The 10,953-nt window shown below is 41.5% G+C and overlaps 1 protein-coding gene across 2 annotated transcripts in view; it reads right to left on the bottom strand.

Annotated features, from left to right (window-relative positions):
* Positions 1 to 79: 79 nt before the first annotated feature.
* Positions 80 to 10,953, bottom strand: part of fxr1 (FMR1 autosomal homolog 1) — a 16,820-nt gene continuing 5,946 nt past the window's right edge. Inside the window, exons 4-19 of one of the 2 annotated variants that reach the window (XM_015047611.1) lie at positions 10,760 to 10,831; positions 10,433 to 10,581; positions 10,031 to 10,124; positions 9,243 to 9,359; positions 8,994 to 9,164; positions 8,375 to 8,453; positions 8,050 to 8,159; positions 7,822 to 7,908; positions 6,005 to 6,233; positions 4,783 to 4,876; positions 4,551 to 4,663; positions 3,922 to 4,128; positions 3,703 to 3,780; positions 2,216 to 2,298; positions 519 to 1,658; positions 80 to 477 (exon numbers count right to left, since the gene is read on the bottom strand). In XM_015047611.1, the coding sequence (XP_014903097.1) occupies positions 1,512 to 1,658; positions 2,216 to 2,298; positions 3,703 to 3,780; positions 3,922 to 4,128; positions 4,551 to 4,663; positions 4,783 to 4,876; positions 6,005 to 6,233; positions 7,822 to 7,908; positions 8,050 to 8,159; positions 8,375 to 8,453; positions 8,994 to 9,164; positions 9,243 to 9,359; positions 10,031 to 10,124; positions 10,433 to 10,581; positions 10,760 to 10,831 (1,830 nt within the window). In that variant the 3' untranslated portion in view covers positions 80 to 477; positions 519 to 1,511. The remainder of the gene's footprint in view (positions 478 to 518; positions 1,659 to 2,215; positions 2,299 to 3,702; positions 3,781 to 3,921; positions 4,129 to 4,550; positions 4,664 to 4,782; positions 4,877 to 6,004; positions 6,234 to 7,821; positions 7,909 to 8,049; positions 8,160 to 8,374; positions 8,454 to 8,993; positions 9,165 to 9,242; positions 9,360 to 10,030; positions 10,125 to 10,432; positions 10,582 to 10,759; positions 10,832 to 10,953) is intronic. The other variant, XM_015047612.1, reaches the window with a different exon arrangement.

The raw sequence follows: 10,953 nt of genomic DNA, 5'->3' as shown, positions 1-10,953 counted from the left end.
AAAATATTCACACAGATTGATGCATTTCTGCAGTGATATGAGCACAAGATGAATTATATAAGAGAATCAGACATTTGGGTTCAGATCTACATAGAAGATCAAGTTTATTTAGGAACTACCTGCGTACAAAACATATTGCACATCAACCAACCAGACAATTCTTAAAAAAGAAACAGTTTACTGTAGTTGACCCAACAAAAACTCTTGGGATGTTACAACTGTCAGTAGTCCAAATCGTAGATGGATGTATGAAAACCTCTGGATATCACGTTTTAGTGTCAAGAAAAAGAAGAGTGTCTTTATTTTTTTATGTTTTTTAAATACTGTACACTTTTTAAAAAATAAATAATCCAAATAAATCTTCCTCAGAGGAACAGTCGTGACCAGTTTCCAGCCAGCCGGTGTGGAAGAACCATGAAAAGACCGTCGTCGCTCTGCTTCGGTTTTTTGCAACATCTCAACACCGGATTAATCCAGCTGTTATTCCTGACCGTCTTCTGAAGTTCTCAGTGTCGAACTTGATCAAACAGAAGGTTGGGCAGCGAGATGTTCCCAGAAAACCAGCAACGCTACGGCTTTCAGACTCGACTACAATCAGCTTTAAGAGTAAAAGGTTACGCTTCAGTGCAAACAAAACAACTCTTCTCGTTTCTTTTCCAGATCTGCAGTAATAACATCTCTCCTATGATCCAAGTGGTTGCATATTAAAGAACAGGAAGCAGCTAAAAGTCAAAAAATCCTCCAGATACACTTAAAGGATCACCGAATCCCCCTCCCAGCGACTTTAAGAGCAGAGACACCTGATTTGAAAAGAAGGCTCTGAAACCCCTCAGCATTTCGCACGCCGACTCACCCGGACTGGTTCCACTGGTGGCAGGTGACCCGGACTGGTTCCACTGGTGGCAGGTGAGGGGAGGAGGGACTCCAGATGGAGCGCAGAGCCAGGCAGCAACTTGTTGAGTCTACTCTCAAGGCACGACAGCTGATCACAAGTACGTCACACTTGGGTTTTTCAGCAAACCTTCTACACTCTGCTCATGCAGAACATTTAACTTGATGCACAAAACATCCCAAAAAGAAATGATTCTGCTACGTTCACCTGATAGAAGGCAGACTACGACATTATGAACCAGGAAAACGGCTGCAGCCACACCACAGTATCTGATTAAAATCCCTGTCTGCATTATGGAAATACTGCATTCAGTCCGAGCTCAGAGACGAAGAGAGGACTAAGAGTGCAGCTCTAAGAGTGTGTGTGTGTGACTATCTTTGGCAAGCTCATACTGGAAGAAGTATTGAAAAGAAAATGAACAGAAGCAGAGATAAACATGTGAAGGTCGGGGTTCAGAGCGCTAAAAGGTTTGCTGCACAACGGGTTTCAAATATTAAGTAAAAAAAAAAAAAACAGTGCTTGTTGTGTTTAGATGTTAACATTTGACGCCTCTACGCCGACATGGAGATCCAATCAAATGTCATCAATATTTGAAACCATTTCATCTGCTGGGGTCCAACTAGGAGAGTCCGTTCACAACGGGTTGTGGGTTGGAGTCCCTCTGGTAGGAGGAGGCTGTGGGGGCGTCGGACACGTCGTCGTTGGAGCCGTTGGTGGTTGCCGGAGCCGACTGGGGGCTGTGCTCAGCAATGACCTCCGCCTGACCCTGAAGACATAGAAAACACCATGAGGGAGGAACTGGAAAGTTCAATGGAAGGAAAAACTCAGCTGGTCTCACAACTGAATGTAGCTGCGTTTCCATTGACTGAAAACTGCGGAAAATAAACGTCTTTCGATAAAATGGTTTTGCATTAGGATGATTTTCAGCCGAATTAAAACTGCAACTGGAAACGATGAAGACGACGACAGGAAGTGGTAGGAAGGTTTTTAATGACTTTTCACATTAAACTTATTCACAGGTTTCTTATTTACTAGAAGAACCACAATTGTGAAACTGGGTTTTTTTGACTTTGGCGGAATAACAACAGTTTAAGCACATTTATAATGGAAACGTAGCGATAAGATGTGTTTCCATTGCCCTTAAAATTGCGTGAATTTGAATTATGACGATAAATTTGCTTAATGTAAACAATTTAAAAGAAAAACATTTTGCGCTAATATCAGGTGCTTTTTCACCTGTATCGACATTAGTGCATTTCGGGATGGAAGAACGTTTTGCGTCGCATCTGTAGTGGAAACGCAGCTGCTGTAGCGTTTACTGACCACTTCCTTGTTTTTCTTGGTATCCTTGGCGGTCATCTGTCTGCTCTGAGATTCAGCCCTGGATATGTAGTCAGCCACAGTCACTGCATTAACAACCCAACAAAAACCCTCTCAGGTTATTTAACCAACACAAACTGGCTGCAGGCGTGAAGGAAAGCAGAGCAGCTCCAAACGTTCAGCCTCGTGTTAATTCAGTACCAACCAGGAACAGGCAGCCGAAAAATCACACCAACATCTCATTCAGTTACAGAAACATACAAATATTCATGTTTCCCCATTTATCACATTAAAACCACAAACTTTAGTGAATTTTAGATTTTTTGTGACAAGCCAACACAAAGTAGAAAATATTTATGAAGGGAGGCGACGCACTGATTTGTAAATTTGGGCCAGCATTGGTATCAAATATTAATGTTGTTCTGGCCGATAACAGATATTTACCAGGTATTTGTATGTTTCCATATCAATTCAATCAATACGACGGATGGAAAAAAACGGTTAACTTATAGAACCGATACAAATATGTAAAATAAAAAAAGACAAACATCAGTCGACAGCAGAGGTGGCGCTAATGGGTCTGCTGCAACAAGGAATTAATCAATCAATCACATGATAAATTAAAATGAGCTTAGAAATCTCCATTCTGGTAATAGAAAGTAAGAGAAAGAGCAAAAAAGAAGAGAAAGAAACAAAGATAAAGAAAAAAAGAAGTAATGAAAGGAATGAAACAAAGAAAGAAAAATAATCCTTTCTTTCTGATGCAGAATTTAGATGTGCAGCAGATTTCTGTGTTTTGATTCAGTTAAAAACATTTAAAAAGGCGACTAAAACACCAACGCTGACAGATCATCAGATATTTAAATGAGCTAATCAACCGGCGCCGTTAGCTTAGCTAATAGCAGCGGTAGCTAATCCACCACAGCGATCACTTATTGATGATCAAACTAAACATGGAGCCTGGAAACATGAAACTGTAACAGACTGAATGTTCTGTTTGTGTGGGGATGTTTGAGTGATTTTTGGTTTTGAATCCTGAAACAAATTATGACAAGGTTATCAGTTGCTATGGCAACGAGTCTGCGTCGCATAGCTGACACAGAGCGAGAAAAACAAGAATAAAAATTGTTTTGGGTTCTTCACTGGTTTTTCTGTGTTATTTCTTCCTTTGCTGCGGCGAACTGAACTGAATTAATAATAATTTGTATTTAGTTAATGTATCGTTCTGCTGCTGCAGCGCAGTTATGGATAACAGGTCAAAGAAATTTCCGGATGTAAACAACAGAAAAGGTAAGATAAGGTAAAGGTGGTTTTATTTATATTGCACATTTTCAGCAACAAGGCGATTCAAAGTGCAGATGGTCCATAAGGACAAAGTACCGAGTTCGTTAGCAACATGCAACATTCATGCTAGTTAATTTCTGCTTCATTTAGCTCTGTGTGGAGCGGCGCTGCAGACGCCTGCAGCGGCGCTGCAGCTGCTGCGTTACCTGGCTGCCTCTCCTCAGGCAGGCGCATGCGGCGGCGGCGGCTGCGATTGCGACGCTGAGGTTTTGCTTCGGACAAATCTGGGAACGTTGAGTCATCACAAAGAATCGGATCGGTTCCTTGGTTTGAGCCTGAATGCCAGCAGCAGCTCTTTTCCCTCGGACTCGGTAAAGGGAATCATGGGAAATTTGTTCTCCAAAGTAAATAAAAATGAAAAATACCTGTTCCGTTTTCGCTGACGGAGGCGTTGTCGGACTCGCTCATGCCGTCCATCAGGGTGGCGTCCTCGTCCGTTCTGCGTCGCCGGGAGCGACGGCGGCGGTTGGCAGGCAGGTTGGACTCGCTGGCGTCCGTGTCGGCCGTCTGGTCCGTCTCCGTGTTCGCCTCCAGGCTCCCGTAGGGCGGGTTGTTCTCGTGATCCCTGGAGGCTGCACAGGATTGAGAAGTTTTCCCACAGTTCCAGACTTTTACATCACCAAACTTTGTCTTTTTAGTTCAGTTTTATTGTTTTTATTTCCAATTTCAGTTTCTTTCTACCATCAAAATAATTCTCACCCAGTTTTATGACATTTAGCAAATGTAAATAATTTAGGTAATTTTAATTAATCTAAAAAAAAAAAGTTTAGTCTGTTTCAACGTCTGTGAATCTGGTTTCAACTGTAAATAACATTTTCCAAATTGTTTTCAAACATAAAATTTATTATAAAACTGAGCAGTTTGAATATCAAGCACTTTCAAGGACCTAATTGAAATCTAAATTCAAGCGTTTTCAAGGATTTCAAGCAGAATCCTGAAGTTCTGGCCTGACGGGCAGAGTTTCAGTTTTTTCTTATTTAAAAGTGAACTGTACCAGAGTTGTATCCGTATCCTCCTCTTCCTCTGCCTCTTCCTCCTCCTCGGCCCCGGCCGGGCCCGGGCCTGCGGCGGCCGTCTCTCTGGGGGCGGGGGCCTCGCTCTCGCTCCCTGCAAACAGAAAACCAAATGGAAACGATGCGAGCAGAAACATGGAGTCCAGAGATCTGAGCGCCGCCTGGAGGCTGAAACATTTCGCTCGTTTTCGTGATGAGGAACTCGGAGCTCACCCGTCCAGGTCCTCTCCTGCCAGCGACCAATCACTGAGCTCGTCTTTACGCTCTGAATCCGTCTCAGAGGGATTCGAATGCTCCGAGTTGGCGCCTGAATTTAAGACGATGCAGGAAGAAAGAACCAACAGCAGGGATCAGGATTGGTGCACAGGAAGGGTCAAACCTTTCCAGAGTCAAATTCCCAGAATATTCTGTTGTTTTTCCAACTCAAAGCTTTTAAATTACTTCATGATTATTTCAATAATCGATTAAAGGGGCAGTATTAATTCCCTTTAGTTGAACCATTTTATAGCACAATCAAGAAACTATTATAAAAAAGCTTCATAAAACTCTGGAAAAAGCATTTAAAATGACCAGTTTCTCTGATTGTACTGATTATAGGCATATGTTTACGTAAAATGAACATTGTGGTTTTAGTCTTTGAATGACTGACAACATGTCTCTGAAATCCAAAGCAAAAACTCAGCATTTGCAGACAATGAGAAATGATCAAAATAATAAAAAGATGCAGAGCTTTCAGGCCTCAAAAAATGCAAAAAAAAAAAAAAAACAATATTTATTTAGAAACAACACTGATGTTTTAACTCAGGAAGAGGTCAGAAGTCAATATTTGGTGGACCAACCAGGAGGTTTTCAGTGGGGTTCAGTGGAGTACAGCTCATTTCTTCCAGAGCTGAACATGAAATATGACTTAAAATTAATTTACTTCCTGATTTAACATCTTGAAAATGGGCCTCTGTCTCTTTAAAACCTCCTGCCCTCAGGACCAGGGATCCCTCAAGGTAACGTTTTTACCAGCAGCAGCTCCTGTAATGAGCTCAGCAGGTGTTTGCTAATTGCAGCTGGCTAGTCTGAAGGAGCTGAGTGGGGGAGGAGCTGCGTCTCAAAGGCGGGGCTCGGTCCATCTGGGTTGCCATGGAGATTCAAGGATTTCTCAAAAATGAATGAAAGATTCAAGGCAACACTCCAGGTTTGTTTTTTGATGATAATGCTGCCCCTTTTATCCCATTTGTTGTTTCCGGCCTCGTTGTTAGGCTTTAAATACAAACAGAATGGATGGATGGACTGAAACTGGGAGATACATCCAACTTTTACAGAAAAGGACAGTTAAAAACCAGAAACATTTTTCATTCATATCCAGATATGGAAATAAAATCTACAGTTTTCCTGTGCAGGAGCCTGAGAAGTGAATTATTAAAGACGTGCTGCAGCTGCGCACCGTATCCGGTGTTGTAGTTGTGGCCTCTCCGGCCGCGCCCCCTGCTGTTGTAGGAGCGGCTGCCGCGCAGCGAGGCTGACGACGCGTTGCCGCCACCGTCTGCGTTATATCCCCCGCCGCCTCTCTCTCCTCGCTCGCCCCGCTCCCGATCGACCGGCCGGTGACCTTGGGTGATCTGACGCAACTGCTCATCGATCTGCATCCGCTCCAGACGAAGCTGCTCAACCTCCTTACACAAAGAAAGTCAGAACGAGGACAAAAATGAGAAGATAAGAAGAGAAAGAGGGTGACTGGCTGACGCGTTGATGCTGGTTAAAACAGGTGGAATAATAAGGCAAAGCTGACATTTTGAAGGTCATCACAGGATGTGCATGCAGAGACATCATACACACATCTACACTGCATCCAGAGCGCCTTGTCCTGTTTACACTGAATCTGGCTAGGCTGCTTCCCTGAGCAAAAGCCGCAATCTGCCTCAGCTCTTCGTCTAGCTGCTGGCTCTCCGCAAGCAGGAGCGCAGACATGCAGACAGCACAGGACACACACACACACAGGACAAAGTGTGTGAGTAAAGCAGAGGACTAGCAGAAACAATCTGAATTATTAGGACAACATAAGGCATGATGTTCACTATAGAGATGCACAACATTACACACATGCAGTTAATAAGAAAAAGATGAATAAGTTTTATTTATGTAGTTCTTCTTCAGTCAGTTCAAAGAGCTTTACATGAATTGGAAGAAAAACAACAAGCAATAAAAGAAAAGCTACATTTTAAAATGTTCCGGTTGTTCTGGGTTGCTCAGTATTTTCTAAGTTTGTTCCAGATTAGTAAAGTTTAAAGCTAAATGTCGGTTCTCCATGTTTGACTCTTGTTATTGCCAAGTTCTCCACAATTTATAAACTAACAAGTTTCTCAGGTTATGATGTTGTTTATTACTATTATGTTGTTTATTACCATTATGATGTTTATTACTGTTATGATGTTTACTATTATGTTGTTTATTACCGTTATGATGTTTATTACTATTATGTTGTTTATTACCGTTATGATGTTTATTACCGTTATGATGTTTATTACTGTTATGATGTTGTTTATTACCGTTATGATGTTGTTTATTACTGTGCTAACAATAGATTATGATTAATATATTATTTTTATTGTTTTGCCTCAAAATACTTGAGATTTGGGCAACTATTGCTAATTTTAGTTAGCAATTAATCGATTATTCTGATGAGTTATCAATTAATTTGGAAAACTGGCAGATTCTGCAGATTTTTTATACAATATTAAAAATACATTTGCAGATGCAAATAAACAAATAGTTCAATTTAATTTTAAATAAGAAAATAAACATTTTATTGCCTAAAATGCAACAACACAAAGTTAGTGAACTTTCCAAAATATATAATTTTTTTGCACAATCCTGGCTTAATTTCTGCTCTGGATGTGTTGTTCTCATCAGCTGGCCTTTTCTCCAGTCTGTACATTTCAGTTAATGATTAATCGATTCCTGAATTAGTTTCAATAATCGATTGATCCGTTCAGTACCCGGAGAACCCAGACATGCAGGAGGAGAACATGCAAACACCATCAAGAAAAGCCTCCAGGCTGGGATTTGACCCCACGACCTTCTCGTTGCTAGGCAACAGCATCCAGCTAAGGTTGTAATGATAAACACTGATGCTCTGGTTGATGGCGTTCTGGTGCAGCTCTTCTCCACTAGACCTCAGTTAGCAGAACAAACCGAATGTTAAGCCAGTGCAGATCAGTCGGGTTGCTCACCCAGAAGGAGTGGAAACAAAAGATGGCTTACATTCAGGTAGGAGATGTGATACTCCAGCAGGACCTGGACGTTGCCGATACTCTCCTTAGTACCGACAAACGTAAAGGGGACCATTCCCTGCGTCAACAAAACACAAACACCAAACACACACGTTAGTACGAACTGAGAGTGTGTGTGTAGTCCGAGTCCATCTGTGTTTTAAATAATGCTGAGGAAGACGCTGGGCTGAAGGAAGTGATGTGGGAGTAGCATTCTTACTTCCTGTCTGGGCTGCTTGTTGTCGTTGTCTCCTTCTATTCGGACCCTGACCACACCAGACTTATCCACGATCTCCTGGATCACCTTCCCGTTCTTACCGATCACTTTGCCTGCAGACAGGAACAGACGGAAAGCTTGGAACTTTAAAAAAATCAGGGAGGAAATATATGTACAGAGATAAAAATGAACAAATGTCAAAACAAAACAAAAACTGCAGAGTCTGACACTTTGCAGCTTGAGAAAGAAAACTACAATTACAACTTTTACTCAGAGATATTTTGTGCCTAATTGGCTTGAAGTTTAAACCAAACTAAACTCTGCATACCAACAAGATTCCTGGGCACCTGGACTGAATCCTCCACAAACTCCAGGAGGCTTCTGGCCTTCTTCACAGCTTCCTCCGTCTAAAGAACAACACAAACATCATCCGGATTAAAAACCACAACTAATTTTTAAAAAGTCTAAGAATATCTTACAAATCAGATAAACTCTATTGGTCAGAACTAAGAGGCAGGTATTTACATATTTCATTAAAAGATTTTTATCTACCGTTTATGAAGAATAAAACCTTAAAACTATTTTAATATAAACAACCACAAACAAAGGCAAGTAAAATACTGGAGAAATGATGGTGATAAACTTCCATGTTGTTGTTTTGAGACCATTTAATAATCAATAAACTTTAAATTCTAAGAAACATTCAACGCTGGAAGTGGAAGAGATTTTAAATATCCAAGATAAATAAACAAAACAAATAAACTGAATTCTGTGGAAATAAAACTGCTGCTCATACAAATGGCTGGTTGAGACCAAAACACCAGCCTGAATTCATCCAGCTTTTGGTAGAAAGAGAGAAAAGACGAGCAACAAATCGTCCAAATGGAAATAACTGAGCTTGACTTATTTTATGATTTATGGCTTCAGGCCTGGTTCCACCACCGTACCTCCCCATAAATCCTGAAGGTCCCGGTCTCCTCGTCCAGCTCGATGGCGGTGACCCCTGGCAGCTTCCTGGCCTGCTGGATGTTGCTGCCATGGCTGCCGATGGCCAGACCCATCAGGTCGGGCCTCACGGTGAACTCCTGCTGGAAGGACGACACCAGCTGCCTGGACGTCTTAAACACAAAACCGGGACATTAACTCACAGCTGATCTGGGAACAACAGACGGCCGGCTCCTTAGTGACCTGCTGACCTCCAGGTGCTTTGTGGCTTCCTGGTTGCGTGACATCAGCAGCAGCTTGGTTCTCAGGCTGCGCAGGTGCATGTCGCTCAGCAGAGACACGCGCTTCACCGTCGACTCATTGGTGGACTGAACACAGAGACAGGAAACGATCACATTCAGAAGAGAACAGCTTCAGGGCGACCAGAGGAGGGCAGACATGACACTCAGCCAAGAGTAAAACTACGTCAACGTTTCTACTCAAGCAAGAGTAAAAAGTTATTTGGTAAGAAGTCTACTAGAGAACTGAGCAACTGATCAAATTAATCATTTTATATTTAAAAATGGAACAAATATAAAATTAAGTGGAAATTTTGGTATTTCAAAAACCAAAATGACAATAATTCATACAAGTAACAAAAACAAAATGAAAGTTTCTTTCAATAAAAAACTGCAGTAACCTAATTTGTAGCTTAGCATTTTTTAGTGTTTGATCCAATTATCAATCATTCAATATTCAAAAATTACCTGAATTTTACCAAAATATAAAAGTAATGTGGAAATGTTGGTGTTTTAAAGATCAAAATGATTCAAATAAGAAAATAATTACAAAGAAAATATATTAAAATCAGTTTATTTCAATAATAATATTATAAAACGTTATAATGTGTCTGGTGAATCCAGACATTTTCCTCCAGTAAGAGCAGAGATGCTTCAAAATAAAAATATTCATTTTTTCCAAAAGGTTACCCAGGTAAATGTAGCTGAGCAACAGTAACTAGTTCTGTCCATGTCTGCAGTAAGTAGAGGTCAAAGGTTACCACGATCAGCAGCTCGCTGCTCTCTGGGCAGAACGAAACCCGACAGGCTCCCACTGCTTTCTTGAAATCCTTGTGTGCGTTTTCGTTCTGGCACCTGCAGCACAAGACAGACAGTAACTAAAGCTGCACCAACCCAGCTTTTCACTGCCGGTACCGATATCTGGGGCATAGAACCGGCTGATAACAGGAACAGCCAGAGTTACCAAAAACACTAGTAGTAAATACTTCTGATGGTCACTTTTAATGTTATCACAGTACAACCACACAGTGACTCGCTGACATCATACCAAAGAACAGAACCAGACTGAGTAGATCAGGAACTTTGTCACCAATAACATTCGGGTCGATACAGATGTTACCATGGCATCTGTGACGTTAACGTGGATAATCTGTGGTACGCACGCTTCCTGTAGATCCTGGGGAACGGAGACAGAGCACTTGTGAAAGGAGTTCTTGGTAACGGCCTTGTTGGGGTTGACCGGCCGCAAACGCTCGAACGTTACGATCTCGTTGTACGTGGCGTCACAAGCGGCGTACTCGATCACGTAGAACTGGGAACGAAGAACGGAAACAAGCAAATGAAGGCTGTGGTCGATGTAAAAGAAATAAATGAAACATTAATGTAAAAGAAATAAATGAAACATTAATGTAAAACAAATAAATGAAACATTAATGTAAAACAAATAAATGAAGGCTGTGGTAAACTTGGAGCAAAGCGAGGAAACTCACATCGCCCTTCATCATGCGGACTTTGGCCAGCCACCATCCACAAGGCTCCTGTTCGTTGGCTCTGGAGAGAATCTGACAACAAACCAGGCATGAGAAGAGCAGCTAGTTACATTTACTCAGTTCACTTATTCTAAAAATATACTTTTAGGAGGAGCCGTACTTTTTACTTTTACTTGAGTCAAATTTCTGGATTT

The sequence above is a fragment of the Poecilia latipinna genome, unplaced genomic scaffold, assembly GCF_001443285.1.
Source record: "Poecilia latipinna isolate Pla-1442-1.1 unplaced genomic scaffold, P_latipinna-1.0 Scaffold836, whole genome shotgun sequence".
In the NCBI taxonomy this organism is placed as follows: domain Eukaryota; kingdom Metazoa; phylum Chordata; class Actinopteri; order Cyprinodontiformes; family Poeciliidae; genus Poecilia; species Poecilia latipinna.
This window is presented reverse-complemented; position numbering and strand designations above follow the sequence as displayed.